We start from the raw sequence: 27,517 nt of genomic DNA, 5'->3' as shown, positions 1-27,517 counted from the left end.
GTGAGGGGGCGGGGGGGCTGTGGGGCGGGAGGGGGCGGGGGGCTGTGGGGCGGGGATGCCGTAGGTGGGTGTGAGGGGGCGGGGGGGGCTGTGGGGCGGGGATGGCATCGCCCCTTCTCCCCACACCCGGAGGGGCCCAGCGCCCCCCCCCCCGCGCGGCGCGGGGCCGGATGGGCTGCGGAGCCCGCCCCGTCACGTGGGGCGCGCACAGAGGGTGCAGGATGGTGGCGGCTGCGGCGGCGCCCGGCGGCTGCAGCGGGTAGAAAATGGCGGATTTCGAGGCGCTGAGGGTGAGGAGAAAACTCATCGCTACTCCCCCCCTCTCCTCGCCCCCCGGAGCGCCGGCCTCCGCGCCCCACAGCTCGGGCTGGACCCCTCTGCCGGGGCCGGTCACTGACCTAGGCTCCCGCGGCCGCCCGCCCGCTCGCTCCCACCGGCCTTTTGGGGTCCCCACCTCATGTGCCAGCCCTCGCCAGGGTCTCCCCCGCCCCCCCCCGCGCGTCCTTCCCGGCTAGTGGGTTAAGACCCTGCGGGGCTGGATCTCTTCCCCCCCCCCCGTCTCCTTCCCAATCTGCCGCCTCAGGGTGTGCCCCCGCTCCGTGCTCCCACATTGCTGAGGCCCCCGGTTTCGTTCATAATCCTCAAACGGGGGCGGGGGCAGTCCAAGTGGAGGTGCCCTGCCCTTGCTCCCCAGCTTTGCAGCTTTCGGTGACTGCATGCCCGGGGCGCTCATCTCTCGAATTGCTATTTGCCAAAGTTAGGTGGGGGAGAGGAGAGAACCCCCCCCAACAGAATTAATTGTGAATGTGGCTGCTTTTTTTTTTAATCATCTAAAAAGGGAGGACACTTAAGCTCTCTTTTAAATGCGAGTTGAAGTTAGAGCTGAATGCAGGCCTCCAATTAAGGTGCTGTGTGCGTGCAGGCACACTCGCGCTAGCTTTCATCAGCACAGCTCAATGACCTTGTAGTCCTCACCTGTGTGTTCTTTGACTTCAAGAAATGCTTTCCATTGTCTTACTTTTTTTAGAGGTAGAGGAGTGGAAAACTTGCAAATCCTGGTTTCCATTTTCATGTTTGAGATTGTTTTCCGACATCTTGAAATCATCCTTATGATTACATCTCGTTTACACTAGCGTAGAAAATTTCTGCCTACTAAGTGAGATTTGCAATTGAGATCTGAAAGGAGACAATTCTGCAGTCATGTATGGCACCTTTTTTCTCTATTTCACAGAAATGTGTATAATTTTGTATTAATTGGGGCTAGGAGGACTCACAAACTGATTTTTAAAATCAGATTTGAGAGATTAAATTTGCCATCCATATATATTAATTGAATGAATTTGTGAACAGTATACACAAATGCAAGGGCTACGGAAATTGGTATTTTTTTTGTGACAGAACTATTCTATCTACCCTCTTTCGTGTGATGTCTTTTTACACAGTTACCTTGAACTCCTATAAACACTTTCAACATCAAGCACATTTCTTCCTTTGAAATATCAGTTAAAAGTCTAATACAAAGAGCTTACTACTTCTGCTTTTTTTTCTTTAAAATATCTTTTTAATTTCTTTAAAGCATCTGCAAATATCTTTTTTTTGGTATGACATTTTCCTTCATATTCTTATTTTTAGTAAGTACAGCCCAAGTCTGCAAGAGTGCCATGCTTGCAGTGGGAGTTCTTTGTGTAGGAGGTTTGCAAAACTACTCTTAAACTTTGTCTACGGTAGGGATTTCTGCTGTCACCAATTAACATGAACCCCAGTGCTAGCACCAGTGGGAGTCCTGGTGTAAAGAAGGCTCTAGCAGGTAGGACCCTTTTCACCAGGCTTAACTAACATGTGGGAAACACTGGCAGTTGCCAGAGCTCTGCCTGTGGTAGGGCTCCCGCCAGTGCTCACATTGGTTCAAACAAATTGGTCATAGCTCTGGTGGGGAATTTTTTCACAAAAAATTCCTAATCCAGATAAAAAGAAAAGGAGTACTTGTGGCACCTTAGAGACTAACAAATTTATTTGAGCATAAGCTTTCGTGAGCTACAGCTCACTTCATCGGTCCCCAAACCAAAACTCTCTCCAGCCCCTCCTCCTCTGGGCTTTGTCCCTTTCCTGGGCCAGGAGGGCACCTGATTCCTTTGTTCTCCAACCCTTGCAGGGGGGGAAGGGCCAGGGCATCAGTTGCCAGGAAACAGGGCGTTGACCATTCTCTGTGTCCAGACCCCTGCACACACCTGCCCTCTAGGGCTCTGCAACGATCATACACCCTTATCCCACCACCTAGATACTTAAGAACTGCATAGGGGAAACTGAGGCACCCTCACAATATTCAGAGGAAACACTAAGAACAGTCCCGCTTCGTCACATCTCTCCCCCCTTCGAGACCGAACTGGGTCACTTTAGCTGGTGACCTGCGGAAGTTCAAAGCCACCAGCGTTCCCATGGATGCCCCAGCATCTCTCCTGTTCCTTGGTGGGAGTTACACCAGGCCCTTCCAGTTTCATGCCCTCCCTTAGGTCGGGGGTGATCGATAGCACTTGCATGCCGCATATGGGAAGGTTTATGTGGCCTGTGCCCTTCTGCCACCCCAAAACCCCCGGTCGTCAAACTGGGATCGGGTCTTCTCCCAGCGCTCCAGTCTGGAGGGCTGCAATTCAGGCTCCCTTGGTTAAGAGCCCCCATCTTGACCTGAGCCACGTACTGTTCACCTACAGAACTAGCATGGAGACATCCCTTTCTCAACAACCTTGTCTCCCCAACAAGTTGGCCAAACACAGCCACTTGGTTAGAGGACTGTTTAACTTTTTCAACAGCTTTCACTTCATCTGAGACCTTCTTCAAGACACTGGATCTTTCAACAGGAAAGTCAGTGGCTTCATTCACAACAGAAAATTTCTGGCTGTTAGGAACTGAAACTTTCTTGATTAAATCACTTTCACACCTTTCAGTTGCAGTAAACTGCTTGCAAAGACTACCATTAGGATTCCTTTTCCTAGGGGCTTTTCTATGCAACAATTCACCTTTCACAGAAATTCTGCCCTTACCCTCTTTACCTAGAGCTTGCTCAAGAGGAACACTATCCTGAGCAATAACACTCTTTCTGGGTTTCGCTTACATCCAGAATCACCTCTGGCCCATCAGGCGGATGAATGCATCCGATGAAGTGAGCTGTAGCTCACAAAAGCTTATGCTCAAATAAATTTGTTAGTCTCTAAGGTGCCACAAGTCCTCCTTTTCTTTTTGCAAATACAGACTAACACAGCTGCTACTCTGAAACTAATCCAGATAGGATTTGAGGGAAGAGCAGAGTTTGGTCTTTCTTTTTGAATTGATTTAGTAAGATTTTTTTTTTCCCCCAGGCAATATAGATGTGGTTTTGTTTTGTTGGCTTTTTTGGGTTTGCTCGTTTGGTGTTCCAACCCCCCTTCCCATGTCCTACTATTGATGGTCTTGTCTCCCTACAAACTCTACACCAGGGAACTTCAGTCTCTTGTTTTAGCTCACCTGCAGTTTGCAATAGAAAGGAGGATATAGCAAAATGGCTGCTGTCTCAAAGGAGGTATAAGAGAAAAGGTTCCCATAAAGTTCATTCCATCTAGTCTCTAATTACATTCCGAGTGAATTGGAAATATACATCTGAAATGTCCAATGTAGAGGTGGACATCCTGAATTTCTTCACTGGATGATGTAGGTTTTGACACTGCTTAAATTGTAAAATTGTCTGGTAGGGACTCTTCCTTCTCCATAGTTCTATAGATGGAAACGTCTGTAAATTCTCCCCTTCTACAATTTGATCATTGGTTGTCCTGCTTTATCTTCCCCTCTATTTACTATCTCTTCATAACACAAAATAGCAGGAAGTAAGTTATATGTGGTCTTTAAGCATATTACTACCGTGCAGAAGCATAGCTAAAGTAGCTTTAACTGTAAGCCCTTTGAGGAATGTGATTTGTATGGTGCATTAATAAACTATACACATCTATGTAGATTGTCCCTTGCTATGGCTGATAGAGGGCTGTATGATCCAAGAAAGCTTTATATTATTACTAGTGTGGTGAATTAAATGATCCAGCAGAGAGCAGTGGTTTTCAAACTGGGATACGTGTACCCCTTGGTGGTACGTAAGATTTCATTGAGGCATGTGAGAAAAATCCTGTATTGGCAGACAAATGCATCATGTTATCCCTTACAGACCTTATCTCTCTCTCCCCCCCGCCCATTTTCATAGGTATATTATGACCCTATCTCCAATGGGAGTACACAGTAGACTTCATTTTTTTGAAAGGGGGGTACACAGTTTAAAAAGTTTGAAAACCATTGCAATGGAGAATAGGGGCAGGATCACATTTGTTGTAAATTATAGGAGCCTCCAACTTTCATGTTGAGGGTAGGATTTGATGAGAACTATGCTTTCCCTTATCCTCATACCCAGTTTATGTTCCTGCCCCAGTTATTGGTTTAGATAAGATACATTGCTGGGGGGGAAAAATCCCCATTGTCATAGCACCTCAGTGACTCTCAATCGTCAATGTAGATACTTCCTCGGAAATGTTATCTCCCATTTTACAGATAGGACAGTGAGGCCAGAGAAACTCGGGCACAGATTTTTAAAAAGTATTTCAGCCTTGCTCTGCTCAGCATTGCAAGACCTAAGTACCATTAGCTTCAGTGAGACTTAGGCCTTGCATTGCTGAGTGAGTAATCTCCATATTTTTAGAGGCATTTAGGTTGTAATGACTTGCCTAAGGTCACACAAGAAGTTTGTAGTGGAGTAGGGACCTGGGTCTTGAGTTCCAGGCTAGTGCCTAACCCCTGGCAGGATTATCCTGTCTTTGTAAGTGTGGTAGGGTAATGCTAGATAGCGACTATTGGTCCAAAGTGATGGCTCTGATGTTTCAATTTCTATTTATCTTACTTGTAAACTGGGCTGTTAGTCTCTGGACTAGAGGATCCAGATCACAATCTTGATGTCTGTTTAGCACAGGGAAGATGATGGATTATGATCCTATGTTGCTGCTGGAGAGAGTGCAATGTAGTGCATGTCTAGCCATTAAGGCCTTTACTCCCATTGATAGATCACGGTTTAAAAGACTGAGCATGAAGCTCACCTGTTTGGATTAGTGATCTGAATTACAGAAATTCAGTTCACAGATATCTTTTTCTTTTAGATAGTTTCTTTTTGACAGCCACTCCTGCATGCCCCACAGTCAAGGAGGAGAATGGCTTCTTCTCAAACTGCTTTTATGGATAAACCTCCAGAAATTTCCTCCCTAAATTAGTGTGTTGTGGATTAATCTACAGTATTGTCTGTGCCAGAGTTACTTGCTGCACTGATGCTGAGCAAGCTGTTCACCTCAATATGTGGTCTCTACCTGTCTTGTGAAGGGACATTAGGGCAGCTTGGAAAGCTCAGTTTTTATAAGTAAAGTCACTGGCAGTTTAGAAGCAGCAGATCAGAGTTCTTGATTCTGGGGGTTTTTTTAGGCCAACAGAGTGTGGGAATGCTGTAGAGGCAGTGTGCTCAGCTTTCTGGAGTGAAGAAGCATTTTTATGTTGTGTGTTATGATTGTGCTATTAACATTCTGTGTGGGGAACCAATACCAAAAGGTTGGGGGCAGTAAGCCTTTCATTGTCGTTAAAGAAAACCAGGAGATCTTGTAAGAGCCACCATATTCCCAATTTTTTTGGAGGGGTGTCGCAGATTGTCACGGTACTCTAATTTACTTTGTAAAATTGAATGCTTTTTATTATACTTTATACAAATACACCAAAGACTATTGCATTCAAGTATAAGCTTTTGTTGTCTCTTGTACAAATGGTCATTATTGTTTCAGAGCATTGTTTTGCTCAGGATGTAGTTTCAAGAAAGTCTTGAGAAAAGTCATCACCAGAAACATCCAGAGTAAGCTTTACCTCTCACAGACTTTAACATTCTGGAAAGATGAGATGAATTCTGATCAAGATGGTTTAACTGTATAGTATAATGGTATTTCTCTTAAAAGCATTTTAGCAATCTGAGGAACTCTAAGGTTTAGGTTGAAAGAAGCACACATTTGTGCTTATCTCTTAATATTTTGTGTTTTTAGAAGGAAGACTTCCATCTGTGTGGACAATAGAAAAGTTTTAGGTGAACAAGAATATACATGTTCATTCCTTTTATATTAGGAAACAAATTAGGTGTGACATTGGGAACCTGTCATGCCATTTGGAAGGAAAGAAGAATGTGCCAGCAGAAAGAAATTCAAGTGGATCCACATTTCTGTACCTAAAAAGAAGTTTGAATCCACATCAGGTTTCGTTAGGGCTTGTAAACAATGGAAAGTAAGTAGCATCTCATTTTTAATAACTACATCTGCTTTCTGACTGGGTAATACTTGTTGAGACGCATCTAATCAGTGAACAGAGCAAGGGACTAATAATATCCTACTCAAAAGACACAGTGGCTGAGAGGAGTGCATGCAAGTTTGGAAGTCTCAAACTTCTGAGTTTTAAACTTCAGTTCCACAACAGAATCCTTATGCAGCCATAGACAAGATACTTAACTTTTCTGCATCCATTTCCACACTTTGTAAAATGGGAAGAATAGTTGCCTGCTTAACTAGGATGTTGTGAGGATTAGTTAGTATTCGTACAATGTTTACAACATGTAAAGTGCTATATGTGTCTGTAGTATTAAGAAATAGAGTATGAAAATGGTTATAGGATGTGCAGGTATACAAAACACTTTCGTATATCTACAGTAAACTGTACTATTGCCATACTGTGTAACATTAGTTGTTCAAGTATAAAATTAAAATCACTGCACTTAACCCAGTATCATAATGCATTTTAAAGCATGTGTTCTCAATTGCTAGGTAGGAAGGAAACGGCATATTATAAAGAGGATTGTTTATCTTGTCATGTCCCATTGTGCACATCTTTCAGTTTTTGTCATGTATTACTTGCATCAAGGACTCTGAGTTTATGATTTCTAACCCAAAGCCAATGTGTAATTCTTGATAAAACTTGAGTAATGGAATGCAGCTGTGACTAGACAGTGAACAATTGTCTAACTATATGATGGAGAGATCTCAACATTGTTTAGAGCATTCCATTCATTCCGTTTAATAAAATAACTGATTAATTGTAGATGAAAGATAATCTGTAACACTTGGGATTTCATCCTGCAGTCCCTGCACACACACATCCCACTAATTTGAACAGAGATTTTGTGTTACAGGTTTGGTACCTTAGATATTAAATGGGGGGGGGGGATGAATTGTAATACTCTAGATTTTTAAGATCCAGTAATTCACACAAGCAATATTTAAAGAATGTTAACGGGGGGAAAAAGTGAGATCATCCATTTCATAGGATCAAAAAGCTATGGGTTGCTCCTTAATACTTGAGTGGTGAGCATGTAGGGCCAAGTTTTCAGAGATTTGTGTGCACCTAACACAAGCATGCAGTTGTCGTTTACAATACCATGAACTAGGATGCACGCACCTTTGAAAATCTAGTGCTTAATTTCTGTTTCCTCATTAGCTATAAATTGCATTGTTCTTCTTGCCCTCTGTATTAGGGCCAGAAAATCAGATGGTGTAAACAAGCATAGATCCATTTATTTCAGTGCACATACTTATTTTTGAGTTAATCTTGCTAACATAATTTTTGTTACATGAGTGTAGAGTAGAGAACTGGAATCAGAAGGCCTTGTTCTGTTCATGAGTCTGTCACAGTGTTGCTGAGCCACCTTGGCCAAATCACATAAACTCTCATTGCTAGGGCCCTTCCAAATTCATGGCCATGAAACATGTCACAGACCATGAAATCTAGCTATAGGAGGGGAGGGGCAGTGATGGGGGCACCCCAGCCGGGGGCTCCTAACGGGCCCCTGGCTCCTGCTGCTAGTCCCCCCTGGACTGGGAATAGATGAGATTTAATCTTCTCCTGCACAGCTGCTCTGGGCAGGGAGATCAGACCCACTTCGGGGTATATACCTCAGCTGCAGGAAGCTCCAGGGCTGGGCAGGGAAGAGCAAGTCCTGTCCTGTCCCTCCCCAGCCCAGCTGGAACTAGCAGCTAGGAGCCCCTGGCTGGGGCACCCCCAGCAGCATGGGGGAGGACCTCCTGTGACTTCAGGAAGCTCCAGGGCTGCTGCCTTCAGAACCTAGCTCTCCCCCCTCCCCCCCCACCAGCTTTGCCACCTCCCCCATGACTCCCTTTTGGGTCAAAACACCCTGAAATTTCAGATGTAAACAGCTGAAAATGTTTAATTGACTAATTTTCAAATTCTGTGGCCATGAAATTGACCAGAGTGGACTGTGAATTTGATTAGGCCCTACTTGTTGCCTGTGACAGTCGTGAGATCTTTGGCTGAAAGGTGGTAGGTAAGTGCATCAGCAGCACTATTAGCAGTCTGCAGAGTAAAAGATGAGTTGGGAAAAATAATGTAGAGATTCAAGTACTACTTGGTTGAGGTTTTTCCCAAGTGGAGTAGTGGATTTAGACATGTGCCTTCCATTAATTTCAGTGGAAAATACCTAAATTCCCTAGATTGCTTTGGAAAGCTCAGTCCCTGTTCACCTGCTACACTTAAGGCTTGAATTGAAACAACTATGACTAGTTTTCTGAATAGTAACTACTTCTTAGGAAAAGGAAGAACTACTTTGATTTCAACTTCTTTTTAAATGGATGAAACTTTCCTTTCTATATTTGGATCTAATGACCTTCAAAATCTTGTTTTTTGCAAAAACACACTTGAATTATAAAAGCACAGGAAAAACACTTGAAGTTCCCAAACTATTTTTCCTGTTTTAAAACTTAAACAAACATGGTCCAACAGAACTTCCTTCAAACTTTCTCCAGCTGGCCGTGCATTCTCTCTTCCCCCCCCCCCCCCCCCCCCCCCCCCGGAAAAGGAAAGAAGCTGATTGGGTGCAACTTTGACAAAGCATGAAGTCATAGCTGGAAGAGATTTGATTTTTACATCTGAAGCTTGCATCCTTGATTTTAAAAAGGGTGAGAGTGGTTATATGTAAGAGAGACTGGAAATTAACACTAAATCATGAAAGCACCATCAATAGCCCAAATCAGATCAGTAGTGTGAAAAACATGCTGGTAACTAGGCTATAGTTTTGCAGTGTCTAGAGAACAAACAAAAAATGAAAACAACTTTTTGGAACCTACATCAGGTATAACTAGTAAATGGAAATATTTACTGGAAAGTACTAAGGCATGATCTTGCAAATAGATGCACAAGAGTAGATGTTTATGCCCCTACAGGTTCCTGTTGATTTTAATGGGAATCCATAGAAACATAAGGTCTGTTCTGGTGAATCTGTTTGCAGGATCAGGAAGTAAATTATGAAATAGGGACTTGATCCTGCATTCCTTACACATCCAAAACTACTCTTGACTTAAAAAGAAAGCAGAATCCAGTTCTAAGTGGGATGCTCTGTTAATGAGTGTTTAATCACTTGCAGTAAAATCAGTCTTAGCAATATTTTTCTTCAAAAGAACAAGTTTTGTACGTCAGTGCAGTGTACATATTTTTCTACTTACAAGACATATCTGAGGTGCATTGACTCTCCATTTAACTTGGGAGTAGTGACATTGATACCAATATGCAATAGCAAAATGCTAGTCTTTTAGAATTTCCACGTTAAGCATGAGTTGTTTCTAGACATGCTTGACTGCAAATTTTGCCTTGATTAATTTTCAGGAATGCACACAAGCAGCAATAAGGGAAATGGAAAGCGTACTGCAAGGCATAGTCTGTTTCTTTAATCCTTGATCAAAAGAGTTTCCACATTACATTTTGGTTTAAATTCTGTTGGTATGTATGGAATCCATTGTGACTATCAGCAAAAAATTTTGTTCCCTAAACCTAAAGTAAGAATTTCACAATGTTATAACATTTCTTTGTTGCATGTTGTATATAAACAATCTGACCTCCAAGAGCATGTTAAGCCAATAAAGTATTTTTCTTTTTAATATTAAAATCTTATTATTTTCCTACATTTTTCTAAATTTTAAATACATTGCAAGACTCTTAATTATACTGTTAACGTAAGCTAATTTTTATAAAGCCCCAATGTTTTCTTTAAATCTCCATCCCAGGCCCAAAAATAAACCTTAAAAATTTGACTTCATAGGGAGCATGATTGGACCTGAAGGAGGGAAATATGTCAAAGGATTTAAAATATACATGTCCTTTTGACAGTTTGATAGTCATTTCTGGATGGCTGGATATGTATATTTATCTCAAATCCATTTTTTCATGTTCAGTTTTTAGAGATTTTCCGCTTTAACTGAAGGGGGTGAGAATTTGAGGTGACGCCTTTTTTTTTTTTTTTTGGCAGTCAACTTGAGAATTCTGAATGTGCTAATTTTAGCAGATGTATTGTACTGTATAGTGTGAGAATAGTTACATATCCACAGTAAAGTTGTTTGAAAAATAGAAGTTCAAAGATCATGTCAATACCTGCAATATGGCTAATTGCTGACAGCCAATTTGATTATAGTGATTCTAATACCAAGTTGTTACAGAGAAATAACTGTATAGTGAGTGATGTGAATTGGACATACAGAGCTGGGAACTATACAACCATGGGGTGGAGGGGGGAAGGCTAGGATAACAAATCAGTAACTTGTTTCAGAGTAGCAGCCATGTTAGTCTGTATCTGCAAAAAGAAAAGGAGTACTTGTGGCACCTTAGAAACTACAGCTCACTTGCTGTAGCTCACGAAAGCTTATCCTCAAATAAATTTGTTAGTCTCCAAGGTTCTATAAGTACTCCTTTTCTTAAATCAGTAACTGTGTTACATCTCTGCTCTGGTGGAGACAACTGTGGTTTAGACTAAAAATAACTTTTTCCCTACCTAGTCCACGATTATATGATGGATTTATCTGCTCTAATACCAAAATGAGGAATAAAACTATCTTGAAATATATTGTCAACAGTTTCCAATATCAATATTTTATTTACTTTCAAAAATTCCCAGAGTTGGCAGTAAACAAATAATGTTTTATAGAATCCTAGGTCCCTGCCATTTCAAACTCCTATTTAGGTCATCTGGTTATCTCCCTGGCTAGTTAGTATTGTTACTTACAGTACATTTAAAGCTATCCTGGACAAAATACTAGAATGTGTCAGATCCTGGGACTTCCTCCGGAAGACTTCCACATTGCACACCTTACTGTGTTTCATTCTCATGAAATTTCTCCTGTTAGTCACCCTAATTCTTCCCTTCAGCAATTTTGATTCTGTAACTTCTAGCAATATCATGCATCATTCTATATAATTCCTCTCCACCTTTTACTGTTCAAATAACTGTAGCCAGTTATCATAGTACCTTTAGATGGCATCTGTTAGCCAAGTATTAATGGGAATGCCCACTAAAAAGATGCATCAAGACTGTCCAAGACTTTATCGCACACTTATGAGAAACTACCTTTCCAATCACAATTACTGTTACTGTCACAACTGCTAATAGTCTAGGAAAAACACATCCCAATTCAAACATTTAGATTGTAGATATTCAAGATTAGTAATTAAAGGATAATTATTTAATGGTGATGGGAAGAAATAATAGAAACTTGTGATCTGTTTTCCCTTCATCTTTCTCCCTCAATTCCAGCTGAAGTCAATGGGAAGTGTGGGTGCTTCACACCTTTGAAAATGAAGCCCTTAGTTGTCATAATAAGATAGAAGAGCATGGTTTACAGAACATTGTCTGGGAACAAGGAATAAACTACAGTAGAACCCCATTTAACTGAGCCTCCATTATCCAGCTCTCCATATTTATCAAAGCACCAGCTGCCTGGGGCAGACAGTGGCCAGGGGCTCAAGAAACCATTCTCTGGGTTATTTGAATTCTTGGTTATCTGATCTGGCCCCAGTCCCCAATTAGATTAGATAATCGGGGTTCCACTGGAATTTTAACACCAACTCGGCAACTGTTGTGTTGAGTGAGTCTTTTCAAGGAAGTTTCAATTTTTTGTTAAACTGACTAGATTTCAAGTAGCTTTGATTTATTTCCCCCCTGCCAGAGGCAGGTTAATACATAGTCTTGTGGTTTTGCATACACATTTTCCAGTCATGTTTCCCTCTCTCTCTCAAAATTATCTTCTCTGTGGAATAGTCCCCTACAAACAGGGAAACTGACCGACTAGCTGAATATGCAGGAGAAATAGTAAACAGTGTAAATACAGAGAACTCTCAAATTCACAAAGTAAACAAGCTGAAGAAAGACTTTATTTATTTTTAGGTACTACTTGTGATAATGGGGGGGGGGGAAGGTCAGGTGGGTGTTAAGTTTTAAGTTGACAGTATCCTTTTAATTGTCTAAAGCATGAAATCAGATAGTTCTGAAAATTAATGAGTTAATTATAAAATGGCATGTAATTATTGTTTGGGACCTAGATGCACTTTAAAAAAAAAAAAGTCATCAAAATTACCTTTAAATGAGCACTAATCCTTCTTAAAATGTTTCACTTCAAAAAAAATCAGTGAAGTTGAATAGTAACAATTCATATGAATTTTTGCAAAATTAGTTACCTGTCTAGTTCATGGTTTCCCTAACTCTGGAAAGCTGAGCCCTTCTTCAGGAGAAGAAACCAACTGCACCTCCTTTTGATCCTACCTGAGGAAAGAAAAGGAGTACTTGTGGCACTTTAGAGACTAACAAATTTATAAAAATTGTGTTAGTCTCCAAGGTGCCACAAGTACTCCTTTTCTTTTTGCAAATACAGACTAACACGGCTTCTACTCTGTAACAAATTTATGTGAGCATAAGCTTTTGTGAGCTACAGCTCACTTCATTGGATGCATTCATTGGTTCCATCCAATGAAGTGAGCTGTAGCTCACGAAAGCTTATGCTCACATAAATTTGTTAGTCTCTAAGGTGCCACAAGTACTCCTTTTTGCGGATGCAGACTAACACGGCTGCTCTCTGATACCTGAGGAAGTGATCCCACTTTTTGGGAAACAGTGGTCTAGTTGAATAGGCAAGATGATACTCAAATTTTGGAAATGCGCAAGGGGCAAAGCTATACTTAGGGAGAGGCACTACTGGTTTTTAAAGAATAAATACTAAACCTGAGCAATAAAAATCTATGTACTTGCAGAAATGAATTTTATATGCTGTGGATATTGGGAGTAGTGTGCTAACCTTAACTTTTTTCTCCCTTTAGAATATGGTATCAAGTTTTCGAGTTTCTGAACTACAAGTGTTGTTGGGCTTTGCTGGACGTAATAAAAGTGGGCGCAAACATGACCTCCTGATGAGGGCACTGCATTTATTGAAGAGTGGCTGCAGCCCAGCAGTTCAAATTAAAATCCGAGAGCTCTATAGGCGTCGGTACCCAAGGACAATTGAAAGTCTGTCTGACTTGTCACCTGTAAAACCTTCAGTTTTCAATTTGGATAGTAGCTCCTCTCCTGTGGAACCTGACTTGGCTGTTTCTGGAATCCACCCACTACCTTCTACTTCAGTCACCCCTCAGTCCCCTTCGTCGCCTGTTGGTTCTGTGCTGCTTCAAGACACTAAGCCTCACTTTGAGATGCAGCAACCATCACCTCCAATTCCACCTGTCCATCCTGATGTTCAGCTGAAAAGCCTCCCATTTTATGATGTGCTTGATGTTCTCATTAAACCTACAAGTTTAGGTAAGTGTTAAATTAAGCAATCTGTAGAGTTTGTTGTTAAGACTGACTGACTAAAGCAACCATCATTTTGATCATTACATCTGATCAGTAAATCCAGATCCATAAAATAGTGAGCTTCCCAAATTAGACACTTGTATAGAGGTCAACATTTCCACTTTGTAAAGACAATAAGTGCTGCTTGTCATTTTATAAATTGCTCTAATTTCCACACCCAAAAGCAATAATGTTCTTTACCTGCAGCCAAGTGACGCTCAAAATCCTGGTTCTCTTCCGCCTTTGAAAATACTAAAGAAATGACTTCCTATATGATCTTTGCAGCCAAACGTATCTATGATCAGTATAACCAAGAAGAAAACCTGTTAGGGCTAGTTGAAAATGGATTTTGGAAATAATTTTTGATCCATGTGGGTGATCACAAATTGCGCTGTCGTGTTGCTAGAAAGAAGTTGTCAAGGCTAGCAAACTGTCCTCCAGCTACAGAAAATTTGAGATGTTTGTTTTCAGGGTAGGGTATGAAGAGCCCAGCTCTTCCATAATGAATTTGACATTATACCAAATGAGTGAAGTAGATTTAATCACTTGATGAATGTTGGTTGTGCAGAAATGATTGTTCACCTTAGCTGTTGTTGACTGAGGCTATGGCTACATTTGCAGAGTTTTTGCACTGTCAGTTTCACAGGTGATAGGGAACCGGTAAAAGAAAAGTGCTGGTTTGTGTTCTCACTCACTTCCACAGGCATCAGATCACTTTCACATTTGTAGCACTTACATTGCCGATGAGAGCAGCGCACTGAGGGCAGCTATTCCACAATGCAGCTCTCTCCATTTTGAGGATAGGTCTTGTGGGAAGGAGGGGTGATCGTGGGGCATCCTGGGTCACTGCACAGCCTCCTCTTCCTAAACACTGATCAGCTCCAGTAGCTCAGCACTGCTCTAAGCAAGGGATCACTTGCTCTGATAAGTGAGCAGGAGCCAAGAAAACAGGAAGGGGAGTTTAAAGTTCCTGGGGCTTTACAGCGGGAGGGGTAGGACATCTGTTTACCTGGTGTCAGAGCTGCTGGCCAGAGTGGTCACCTTAGGCACTGTGGGATATCCTCAGGAGGCTAAAAGCCATGCGAACAGGAAGACTGTGTCTTCACTTGCACATCACCACAAAAGTATTGCCTGTAAGAACTGTACGCCTCTTGTGGAGGTGGTTTTCTGTTTGCGGTGAAACGTCTGAGTTTCACTGCAAAAGTCATTGGCAAGTGTAGATGCTTTCGTGGTTTTTGCGCAAAAAAAGGACTTTTTGCGCTTTTAAACGAGAAGTATAGACATGCCTTGACTGTTTTTATTGGAGTACAGAAAAGAACTGTTGTGTGTGCTTCAGCAATTTGAAGTCCTGCTTATCCTCAAAGGCCCAGATTTTAAAGGTATTTAGGCCTTGGTGCACTCAGTGTTGCAATGCTTATGCGATTTAGGGGCCTAAATCTCATTTTCAAAAGTGATCTAGGCGCTTGTAGCCTTGGACTAGATCACTTTTGAAAACAAGATTTAGGCTCCTAAATGATGTAGGCATTGCAACGCTGAGTGCACCAACGCTTAAATACCTTCTAAATCCAGCTCCTCAAAAACATATTGTATCTTTGTGAATGTTGGTTTCTGCTTTTTATTGAACTTCAGTTTGTTGCATCACACTTAATATTTATGCCTCCGAGACTGCACATATGATGGTCCCTACCTCCATCTTTGCTCTCATTTTCCCTCACGCTCCCTGCTAATTGTGGGGATTTTTCTTTTCCTAATTCCTTTTGTTTTTTTCCCTTCCCTTTTCTGTACCTGCCCCCATGACTACGATTAGACTATTTTAGTCTAGTTAGTAGCTCCCTCTTTCCTTAAAACTGATTTCTTCACATCTCTTATACGTGATCCCTATACTCTTTCCCTCAGTTGAACTTAATCTTTTGGATTGTAAACTCCATAAGGCAAGCATTGTATCATTTTCTGTTTTTGTACGGTACCAAGCACACTGGTGCTGAGCAAGTAATATAATAACTAGGGCTGTTGATTGATCACCGTTAACTCACGCAATTAACTCAAAAAATTAATTGCTATTAATTGCAGTTTTAATCACACTATTAAACAATACCAATTGAAATTTATTAAATATTTGTGAATGTTTTTCTACATTTTCAAATATATTGATTTCAGTTACAACACAGAAAACTAAGTGTATATTTATATTATCATATTTGATTGCAAATATTTGCACTGTAAAATGATAAAAGAAATAGTATTTTTCAGTTCAGGTCATACAAGTACTATAGTGCAATCTCTATGGTCAATGCGCTGTTTACAAATGTAGATTTTTGTTTGTTTTGTTTGAATGCCGTTCTGTAACAATGTAAAACCTTGGAGCTTACAAGTCCGCTCAGTCCTCCTTCTTGTTCAGCCAGTTGTTAAGACAAACAAGTTTGTTTACATTTACAGGAGATAATGCTGCCTGCTTCTTTCTTACTTTGTCACCTGACTGTGAGAACAGGCTTTCACTTTTGTAGCCTGCATTGCAAGGTATTTATGTGCCATATATGCTAAACATTCATATGCCCCTTCATGCTTCGGCCACCATTCCAGAGGACGTGCTTCTATGCTGATGATGCTTACTTTAAAAAAAAAAATGCATTAAATTGGTTATTGAACTACTTACTGGGAGAATTGCATGTCTTCTGCTCCTTTTTTACCTGCATCCTACCATATACTTCATGTTATAGCAGTCTTGGATGGTGACCCAGCACATGTTGTTTGTTTTAAGAACATTTTCACTGCAAATTTGACAAAACACAAAGAAGGTACCAATGTGAGATTTGTAAAGATAGTGACAGCGCTTGACCCAAGGTTTAAAAATCTGACGTGCCTTCCAAAATCTGAGGGATGACGTGTGGAGCATGCTTTCAGACCAACACTCAGATGTGGAATCTCTAAAACCTGAACCGCCAAAACAGAAAATCAACCTTCTGCTAGTGGCATCTGACTCTGAGCATGAAAATGAACATGCACTGCTTTGGATCGTTATCGAGCAGAACCCATCATCAGCATGGACATGTACTCTGGAATGGTGGTCGAAGCATGAAGGGACATCTGGCATGTAAATACCTTGTGACACTGGCTACAACAGTGCCGTGCGAACGCCTGTTCTCCCTTTCAGGTGACATAAACAAAAAGTTGGCAGCATTATCTCCCGCAGATGTAAACAAGAAGTAGGACTGAGTGGACTTTGTTTTATTTTTGAATGCAGAGATTTTTTTGTACATAATTCTGCATTTGTAAGTTCAACTTTCATTGATAAAGAGATTACACTACGATACTTGTTAGGTGAATTGAAAAATACTATTTTTTTTACAGTACAAATATTTGTAATAAAAAGTAAAGTGAGTGCTGTACCCTTTGTAGTTTGTTGTAATTGAAATCAATATATTTGAAAATGTAGAAAACATCCACAAATATTTAAATAAATGGTATTCTCTTATTGTTTAACCATGATTAATGACACGATTAATCACAGTTAATTTTTTTGATTGCTTTACAGCCCTAATAACAAGAGTTTGTCTTATTTGGCTTGTTAATTTTTCAGAGCTGTGAACATGTCTTAATGATTTAATAAATTTGTTGAAGGTAAATAATGGCTTGTCCAGTACTATGAATAACTACCAGTTAGATTTTCAGCATGATTGTGTTCAACTGGCAAACTTCAGGAAAAATACTTCTATATGGATACAGAATTACTTTACACAAGGATGTAAGTGTAATCCAGCTATTTATACATCAGTATAGCATGCTTTATTGGGTTACTACTAACCAGATAGTCTAAAGCAGTTTCTCTGTATATTGGTAGAGCCTGGAAGAGAGTAGTGCACCTTACTTGATTTTAGCCAGTGGCTAGACCTGGTTTTGGAAACTTTTTGGATGTTCCAGATCTTGGGGTTAGTTTGTATGGCAGTATATATAATTTTTCTGGGTGGGTTTCTTTTGAGGAAGAAGGTGTGATGGGTTGGATCACAGAAGACCCCTTGGGAACTGCCAACTGATTGTGCTTAGACTACCTCTGAACCTGTTTCCCCTGCCAGCTTGGGACTTCAGAACCCTGCCTGGTTTGAGCCAGACATGCTTGCCTGCTACAAACCCAGACCCAGGTCTGAACAACATCCCACAAAAGCTGCAGGCTAAACTGGAAACCGCTTAAGAAGTGTTCGTGTCTCTAACACTCAGATGCCCAGCTCCCAATGGGGTCCAAACCCCAAATAAATCAGTTTTACCCCGTACAAAGCTTATACAGGGTGAACTCCTAAATTGTTCGCCCTCTATAACGCTGATAGAGAGATGCATAGCTGTTTACACCCCTCCCCCCCAGGTATTAATTAATAAGTAAAAAGTGATTTTATTAACTACAAAAAGTAGGATTTAAGTGGTTCCAAGTAATAACAGACAGAACAAAGTTAATTTACCAAACAAAATAAAATAAAACACACAAGTCTAAACCTAATACAGTAAGACAGTGATTACAGATGAAATCTCACCCTCAGATGTTCCAGTAAACTTCTTTTATAGATTAGCCTCCTTCTAGTCTGGGTCTAGCAATCACTCTCACCTCTGTGGTTACTGTCCTTTGTTCCAGTTTCTTTCAGGTAGCCTCTCCACCCCCAATGGATATCTCTTGAGACAGCTGAAGACAAAATGGAGAGGTTTCCAGGGGCTTAAATAGACTTCCTGTTGTGGGTGGACACTCCTCCCTCCCCCTGTGTAGAATCCCAGCTACAAGATGGAGTTTTGGAGTCACATGGGCATGTCACATGTCCATGCATGACTCGGTTCCTTACAAGTGGCAGCCATTGTTTACATGCTACCTTGAACATCCTCAGGTAGACTTCTTATGTGGATTGGAGTCTTCCAAGATCCATAGTCCATTAAGTGTTCCTTGGTTGGGCACTTAACTTGCAAATTCCTTTCTAAAGAAGCTAACCAAATGCCTTACTAAGGCTGCTTAAAATCAAACAAGTACACAGCCAATATTCATAACTTTGAATACAAAAATGATACATGCATACAAATAGGATGAATATATTCAGTAAATCATAACCTTTGCAGAGATATGTTACATGGCATGTGTAGCATAAAAGGTACTCCAGTTATGTCATATTTATATTCATAACCATATTTCCATAAAGCATTATGGGATGCACGTCACAGAAAGTAGCAAACCTGCATGAAATTTTTTGTTTTCCAATATTTCAACCAGCTCTGGCAGCATCCATATCTTCCAGGGTGCACTGCTGTGAGTTTTCTGACAGAGAAACGTGAAGCAGCGAAAATGCTAAGTTTTTTTGAATCTATATAAATATGAACTGTTTCTCTACAGTGGCTATGATAAAAAGGAAACTGATTAGGTCTTGAAAATGACTTGATGATTGATTATTAATTGAGTATTACAAGCACTGAACCAAGAACAAACAAACCAACATACTGCAAGGAAGTTGTAATCGAGATTTGGTGGTTGTGTCAATTTTTCTTTTAAGACATTTATTAATATAAATTTTTCTTAGTTTTGTGGATTTTGTTTATAAACAATCTATGCATATTACTATTCTTAAATGGCAGGGTACAGGATAACTTCTGTTTTTTCACTGTTGTATATCATGAACCAAAAGTTGAAACTGATCTGAAGTACTCTTCAGGAAAATATGGCTATATGCAGTAGGTACTCTAGCCATGGCTCAAATGAAAGTCCCCATGTAGATTGAAGACAGAAGTCCTAGCCTTTGTATATATTGGATGCTTATATACTATGGTGTTGAGTGCCAGTATAAGGACACAAATCATTAACAAGGACAAAAGAACGTAAGAATGGCCATACTGGATCAGACCAATGGTCTGTCTAGCCCAGTATCCTGTCCACTACCAGATATTGAGGGAATGAAGAGAGGCAATTATTGGGTGATCCATCCCCAGTCATCCAGTCCCAGCTTCTGGCAGTCAGAGGCTTAGGGACATAGGAGCATGGGGTTGCATCCCTTACCATCTTGGTTAATAGTCATTGATGGACCTATCCTCCATAGAATAACCTAGTTGTTCTTTTGACCTTCACAACATCCCCTGGCAACGAGGTCCATAGGTTGACTGTGCATTGTGCGAAGTACTTCCTTATGTTTCTTTAAAACCTGCTGCCTATTTATTTCATTGGGTGACCCTGGGTTCTTGTGAAGTGGTAAATAACACTTTCTTATTCACTTTCTCTAATCCATTCATGATTTTTTCAGACCTCTATCAAGACCTCTTCTGCCACCCCTCCCTCAGTTGTCTCTTTCCTAAACTGAACTGTCCCAGTCTTTTTAATCTCTCCTCGAATGGAAGCTGTCCCATACCCCTAATAATTTTTGTTGCCCTTCTCTGTACCTTTTAAATTCTAGTATGTCTCTCTTGCGATTGGATGGCCAGAACTACATGCCTTATGCAAGGGGTGGGCATACTATGGGTTTATATAGTGGCATTATATTTTCTCTTCTTGTGTATCCATTTCCTAATGGACTTTAACAAGGACTACTTTTGCTTTTATAATAGTAATGTCAGTTAGTAGCATCAGCACAGGAAACCTTCCCAAAGAGATCTGGGGTCAAATTTTGATGTACATGTGCATGGCTTGTTGGCGGGGATAGCATTTTCCTCACAGAACTTGGTACATACTTTTTTTTTAAAAAAAAAAAAAGACTCCAATATTAGAGAGAAATTTCACTTTTTTTCATCTTTATACCCTTGAAAACAATGAAAGTGAAACCATATTTTGCAACTGCAATGAGTTATGGCATCCCAGCTCTGTTTTGAGCAATGCTAGTTAAGTACCTCTGTATCTTCTAGTGATATTGAAACTTCGTTTTATTAGTATTTCTGTAGGGCATTAAATTTTAAAAGTACTGTGCATTGTGCCTCTAGTGATCTCTACTTTTGGGTGGCTTGTGGAGCTGCTTTTGTTTTAGTCATGATGAAATACTTAATTTTGATTTAGGGATATTCTTTTGTAACCAAGTGCTGATTTCATACAGGATTTTTAGAAGGTTTCTTTACCATATAAACTAACTAAATAGACATGAACCAGGAGTTTTTCTATCTGTTGCAGGTGTGTGTTTGTAAAAGCAACTGATAGTCTTGACAGATAATGTTTAAATTAGACATAGTATAGAACCAAAGGGCAGAGTTTCCTTAAATGATTACTACAGTGGGAACTGCCGGCAATAAGGGGAGACTTGATTTAAAAAAAAAATTAATGCTAAATCCAGGAAGAGGAAATGGACAGGTATTCCCACCTTGAGAATCTGGCCACAATATAAAAGCACAATTGTGCTACATGTTTGCATTCCTGAAGCAATTAAACCCTTCTCCTTGCTGGGTATCATGCTTACGGATTCACTTTTTAAAAAATGTTTTCAACTGCAATCTTTTTCAGTCTTTCAAAGCCATAAGCATCCTCAAAGATAGGGTGAGATGGGCCAGTAAGACCCTCTCCATTAACTTGCAAATTGTGAAGAGGAGTGATATTGGGCAGTTGTTGGCAGTGTCATTTGTTGGCTTCCCATGTTTGAAGAGGGCAATGACTGTCACTTCATGACAGCTTTTTAGGCTTGTCACCTGCTAAGTATGACTATCTTTTAAGAGTTCTCAAGGTGAATAACGTTGACGATGATCTACCAAGAAACTCATGCTGCAGGCTACAAGCAAACTGCAAGATGCAATATTAATGGTTATGAACTCATTGCTGCTCTGAATGATGTTAAGTGCGGCCTGGGCATGGTCTTAAAGATGTCTCAGTCCTGAAGTATCCCAAGACCACGGGAATTTCTATTGCTGCAGTAAGAACTTGGACAACTGACCATAATGAATGCATGCAAACCTCCAAATCTTGAATGGCTGAAGCCTGCATTACCATATTTTCCCCCATTTGGCTGTGTACCTTGGTGACTTAAATAGCCACCACTCAGAACAGGGCTTTAGCAGACATGATGCAGCTGGTGGACCTCATTTTGCAGATGTATACCATCTTTGTTTAGGTTCAAAATCAGGGACTTCTTGCTTTGGCAGATAGAACGCAAACTGGACCTCTGCTTTCTGATGAAAGACAATGGTGGTTTTCCTCTGAAAACTCACAAACAGTGCTTGGAGACTTTGCTTGCAGTCATCACTGTTCTGCTATTCTGCATGTCAGTTTAGATGTGCATTGCATATACCGCAGTAATTGTAGAAAGGATACACCATATCTGATCAATCCTAGAAATCTGACCGTCTTGTTTTATGTTCTTACCAAAGGTGCTGTGAAACATGTTCCTCACAGCTATCACATGGTCTATGCTCCTTTTGTGGCAACTGAAGAGTATGAGAAGAACTATGATCTGGACACAACAAAAGCACTAATAGTCATTGAACTCTGCATGCCTGAAAAGATGGAACAAAATAATGGAGGGTCTTCACTACGCTCATTCTAGTAGTAAAGCTTGGGCACTCCTCTGTGAGCTTGAAGTCACTGACCTGGGGAAAAACACTGTCAACAAAAGTGACAGCCAATGCTATCACCTCACCCACCTCTTGTAATTTGAAAACCAAAACTGACCAGTTTGGCTAGACAGAAGGTTTAGAAAGAGCTTTTTCTAAACATCCAACAAAGTTCTGCCACTTAACCTATATATCCTCATATTCCATAGTAGAAGAAATTAAGGGTTTTGTGGCTACTAAAAAAGGAAAAGCTGCTCACAAGGATAGCATTGTTAGCATGTTAGAGTAAGGCTGTACAAGTGATTTTTGGGCAGTTGGGAGGAACATCACCACTTTTACTTAGCAGAGGTGTTTCTCTGTGCATATTCTGATTTAATAGAAGTGTTTTACTTCTGTTAGCGCTGCACAATTGTCAGTGAGTCCAAGAATTTTGCCTGATGAATTATTACCAGTGATGACGCAGAAGTCAAGAATTTTTGCTTGATGTTCAGATCCCAGGCTGTTTGCAGGACTGACAGGAAAAACACTTTAAAGTAAAATAAATTTAAAAAAAAAAATTGTAAACCAGGCATGCTAGAGCTAGCATTTTATTGAGAGAGAGAGTGAACCCTTAAAACACCATTTTTACTGTCTGTTAGAATGAAGTACACATCAAGTTCTACAAATGAATATTAAGAGATTGGCTACAGCCAAGCCCTAAACAGAGCTTTACTTGGTGTAATTAGTTCCATATGAGTTTTTTACATGAAATATATCTAGATAATTAACAACTGATTTTGGGTGTATAGGAGAACTGGTTTTAAAATAAAACCGACTTGGATTATGCACAATCCCATTTAGTAGACCCAGGAAGGCTCTTGAGACTGAGAACAAACAACTCACTGTGTGTATTTGAGAATTAGGGATTTGGAGGTCAAATAGACGCTTATGGTTGAGCAGCTAAGGAGTATAGTTATTTCCATATGTCTTTTTGAAGGGATGAGTAGTTCATACTAGCAATATAGTGTAGTTTTTTTTTTTAAATCTTAAAAAACCAAACCACACATAGGCTAAGAGTAATACTCCTTCCTTTCCAAACGATCATGAGACTCTTACCAGCTCAGTCATCCCCCCCCCACCCCAAAAAAAAAAAAACCTATGGGCCCACTCTTAACTCCCCTTCTGCATAGTAAGAAAAACTTGTAATATTTTCTGGATCCTGACCCTTCCCACAATCTGAGATTTCTGGACTACTACCCTCTTTAAATACTGGCGGTCCAGGCTTTTCTATGAGGCTCAGAGACTTGGCCATGCCCCTTATGACGGTGCCCCCAAATTCTCTGCCTCCAGTGGTACAATCAACATGGCAGTTCAGTGCTTCCAAGTTGCCTATTGCAATCCTAGTTTTTATAGGCAATTTTTGGAGCCATAGCGGCAAAATCTCTAAACCAACACCCACTCTTTTCTACTTTTAAGAGATGAAAATTTCATGGGCCTTTTCTCGCTGACAGGGAGGACAAATGGAGAGCCCCCAGACTTGTAAACAAGTCTGAACTGCTTCAGTATTATGGGTGATATTGGTCCCAGAAAAGAAATCCATAAAGTAACACATTTTGCACCCTGTTCTCATGTTAAAATAATTACCACCACAAATGGCCAAGTAGGAGTCAGTAAGAGGATTCTGCCATTAGTCTGATTTCCTCCCTGCCTCTTTAAATATTCATAAGGGGAATCCCCAGGTGCATTTAGGCCTTGTCTACACTACAAAGTTTTGTTGGGAAAAGTTATGGCGCTTTAATTAAAGCACTGTGGCATATCCACACTAGCTCCTTGTGTCACCAGAGTGTATCCACGCTCTTGCATCAACAGAGAGCAGTGCATTGTGGGTAGCTATCCCACTGTGCAACTAGCCGCAGGGTGCTTTGGGAAGGGTTTGCAGTGCCTCACTGGGCAAGTACAATGTCACACAGATTTCTCAGTCCCATGTTCCAGGTATCCTAGTAGATTGTCAGCCGCTTTTCAATTGAAATGTTGCGGGGAGGTAGAGGAGAGTGGTGCGTCTGGGGCAGGGGAGACATTAGGCTGACTGACCTATCGTGGGGGAGGAGGACACCCTCCCTCCCCCCACGTCAGTCCCCAGCTCGGCTAAGCAGTCTCTTCCCCAAGACTCTTCTGCTCTGCCTGCCTGGGGTTTTCTGTGATTCCCTCTGAATTCTCCCACAGCCTCTTTAGCTGCTGGAAGCTGCATCCTGAGCAGCTCTTTGAGCTCTCCCTGCTGATGAATGTCAAAGCAGCACAGCAGTTGTCCTGTTCTTTTCTCTCTTCCCCCCCCCCCCCCACCCCCGTTTTCCTAGTGCAGGGCAGAACACGAGCATTCCACATTAATGATTTGCTCTTTGTTCCCCAAAGGGAGCTGCACACTCAGCTGTCGGATACTTCCTGGAGCTTTGAAAGGGGAGGGGAGCAGAGAGGTCACGGCAGGCATTGTGGGATACTGGTGGAAGCCAGTTATGTCGACAAAACAAACAGCAGTGTCTACACTGATGCTCTGTCACTTTAACTTTTCCACAAAAAGCTTTATGCCTCTCGTTGAGGTGGTTTTATTTTGTCTGCAAAACAGCAGAGATTTGCTGCCAAAATAGCTTAGTAGTGTGTGCACGCCTCCCGTGTTGTTGGCAAAAACTGTCTTTTGCTGACAAAACTTTGTAGTGTAGACAAGGTCTCTGTATAGATGATTTTCTTTAGCATTGAGGTCTGGTAGTTTCCAAAAGTGTAACTTCCTTCACCGCTCCTGGGATTAAAGCAGTTTTCCAGTGAATCGTTGTTCTCCACCTGGCCAATAACAGCTTGTGCACATGCTTGTCTGATAACTACTTACTGTAATATCTCAAACTCTACTTATATTTTTATGAGGATATGTGGGAGGAAATGCAGGGTTGCTGTTTGCTTTGCATGTTCGCCTGACACCCAGTGAAAATTCTGGGACACTTCAACTCTGGATAGTCCCTTGTAGAATCTAGGAATAAAATAAACCTAGTTTTCAAAGCTTCTGAAGAGGGCAAAAATGTCATTTTAGTATTAAATGTAATTTTAATATTAAGCTATCTGACTATAATTGAATGATTCATATCCATTCCTCATTGACAATTGCATGCAATCAGCAGCAACTCCATTATTATGTGACCTTTGTTTTGTCCAAGAACGCAGAGTTGTGGACTATTAACTCACCAGCCTTGCAATCATTTGGACTTTTGTTAGTGGACCATTCTGTTTTAAAGCTGCTTTGCATGTCTTCTCTCAGTACAGAGCAGTATTCAGAGGTTCCAAGAGAAGTTTTTTATCTTTGCTTTAACACCTCAGCAAGTCAGAGAAATCTGCATTTCCAGGTAAGAGGGAGTGCCTGGCATTCATTTGTGAGCATGTGTTAAATCACTGCTTTTGCAAAGTTGCAGGGGAGTTTCAGAAAAATCTTCCTTCACACCTCTCCACCTGTGGAACAATCTTTCAAGTAAAGTGGTGGGTGGGAGCCTATTATTCAGTACACCTAAAACTAGTGTTTGTACAAACACACAATGGTTATGTTGGGGGACAATCCTACATCATCAGGGAGTTAAATAAGAAAATGGGACCTGATTATTTGAAATCAAATTGCCTTCATGGCTGCTGCAAGAGTGGCAGACTGTTTTCTTCCCATGTTCCCTGGTTGCTGGTAGGGATGTAAAATATTAACCGGTTGACCGGTAAGTATTAGTCTAACCGTTAACCCACCCTAACCATTAACCCCATGCGCGCGGGTCTCGACCAGGTTCTGGCAAGAGGTGATTATGGCAACCAGGAAAGGGTGGGCATCACGAGGGGTCACTGGGAGCCCCCCCGTCTTAAAGGGGCCGGGTCGATATTAAGGCTCTAGCCCAGCAGAGTTTTTGTTCCAGGGGTTTCGCAGGGATGGGGGAGGCACGGCCAGCCAGGCAGGGTGTGCGTGTTTGGCCAGGGGGGTGGGCAGGGGCTGCGGGCCCTGTCGGGGGGTGAAGTCGTCCCTGGCTTCTCCCTGTGCCACTGGAAGGGGTTCGGCCGCAGAGGCAGTCTGCAAACTGGTAAGGGAAGCTGCTGCTGGGGTGGCATGGAGTGTGTGCGGAGGCCGCATCGGGACAAACTAGGTATCTGTGGCCCCTCTCCCTTTTCCTGGGTACTGAGGATGTGAGGGAGGTGCTAGGCCCCCTCAACTACCCTAGGCTCTCCTGGCTAGGCCTGTTGTCATCCCTGGTATGAGCTCAGCTGCCCTTCCCATCTGTCTGGGTCAAGGCAGGGAGGAGAGATGCGCCATCCTTGGAACAAAGGTCCTGCCTGAAATGGAGAGACCTGCACATGAGGCCCGAATCTCTGTTTAAACAATTAAATCTGTTATCTTTTTAAACGATATTTACATCACTAGTTGCTGGGGTGGGAGGCTGCTTCTACCTTCAATCCTCGTTTGTCAGTGGAGTGCAGTGCAGTAGGGAAGACCTCCTTTGGGCTGGTTTTCCCCCCTCAGGTGGCATCAGATTTTTTTTTCTGTCCTCTCTCTACACAACCGCCTTGGAGTCCCAAGACCTTGCACAGACCTAGTTTATCCTTTTAATTAATACAAATAGATTGTTTTGGTTACAAGTGCTTTGTTCTTATACTACATGGGTAGTGTAGTAATGAGAAACTTTAGGGTCTTGAAAGTAACTAGAGATGTTGGATCAGGTCTGTCCTTCTTTTTGTTTTGTTTGTTTGTTTTATTTTTTTAAAATGTGATAAATTGGGGTGTGAGATTTTGTTTCCCCTCCAACCTCTGCCCCTCTCTCTCTCTCAATGGACTCTTTTTCTTTTTCCCTCAACAGGGACTTCTTGCCAGGGGGCAGGAGGGACTACACAGTCCAAGTTCAGCTAAGGTGATTTAAGGTTTTTCTTACGTTAAGTTTATACTTAAAATATATTTTAGTTAAAACAATCAGCATATGTAAATAGTTTTGAGTGTAACATCACTTAAAAATGAAATTTCTCTTTTGGAAATAGGTTATGCCTAGCAGAGACTAGCTGCCCTCAAGAAGATAACTATCCCAATAGTTTGTGCATTAAAGTAAATGGGAAGTTATTTCCATTGCCGGTAAGTTATTGAAATTCTATTCAATATGTAGCTTTTGCTGATAGATTAGTGTGCTTAAAGTCTAAAGTGGTGGTGGGGGGAGACTTTTTTCAAAAATATGCTCACAAATTTATGCCTAATTTTCCTGTGCAAATCTGCCTGTGCAAATTACTGATCTGTATCATTTTACACGTTAAAAGTACTATGTAGATATTAATTATTTTGGTCCATTTGTGACAAAGATAGATAAATTGCAGCATAAAGATTCTTCT

At 41.2% G+C, this 27,517-nt stretch overlaps 1 protein-coding gene across 7 annotated transcripts in view; it reads left to right on the top strand.

The window, feature by feature from the left end:
• Window positions 1-27,517, top strand: part of PIAS2 (protein inhibitor of activated STAT 2) — a 52,677-nt gene that overhangs the window by 8,760 nt on the left and 16,400 nt on the right. For 4 of the 7 annotated variants that reach the window (XR_005292940.2, XM_038401823.2, XM_038401832.2 and 1 more), the window contains exons 2-5: window positions 13,171-13,645; window positions 25,437-25,521; window positions 27,001-27,051; window positions 27,176-27,266. Coding sequence is in view for 6 of the 7 variants with exons in the window: in XM_038401823.2 (XP_038257751.1) it covers window positions 13,171-13,645; window positions 25,437-25,521; window positions 27,001-27,051; window positions 27,176-27,266 (702 nt within the window). In the remaining variant the exon portion in view is untranslated. Of the gene's footprint in view, window positions 1-162; window positions 291-13,170; window positions 13,646-25,436; window positions 25,522-27,000; window positions 27,052-27,175; window positions 27,267-27,517 lie in introns of those variants that run through there. The other 3 variants (XM_043514382.1, XM_038401834.2, XM_043514381.1) reach the window with 1 other exon arrangement.

The sequence above is a fragment of the Dermochelys coriacea genome, chromosome 5, assembly GCF_009764565.3.
Source record: "Dermochelys coriacea isolate rDerCor1 chromosome 5, rDerCor1.pri.v4, whole genome shotgun sequence".
Taxonomy (NCBI): domain Eukaryota; kingdom Metazoa; phylum Chordata; order Testudines; family Dermochelyidae; genus Dermochelys; species Dermochelys coriacea.
This window is presented reverse-complemented; position numbering and strand designations above follow the sequence as displayed.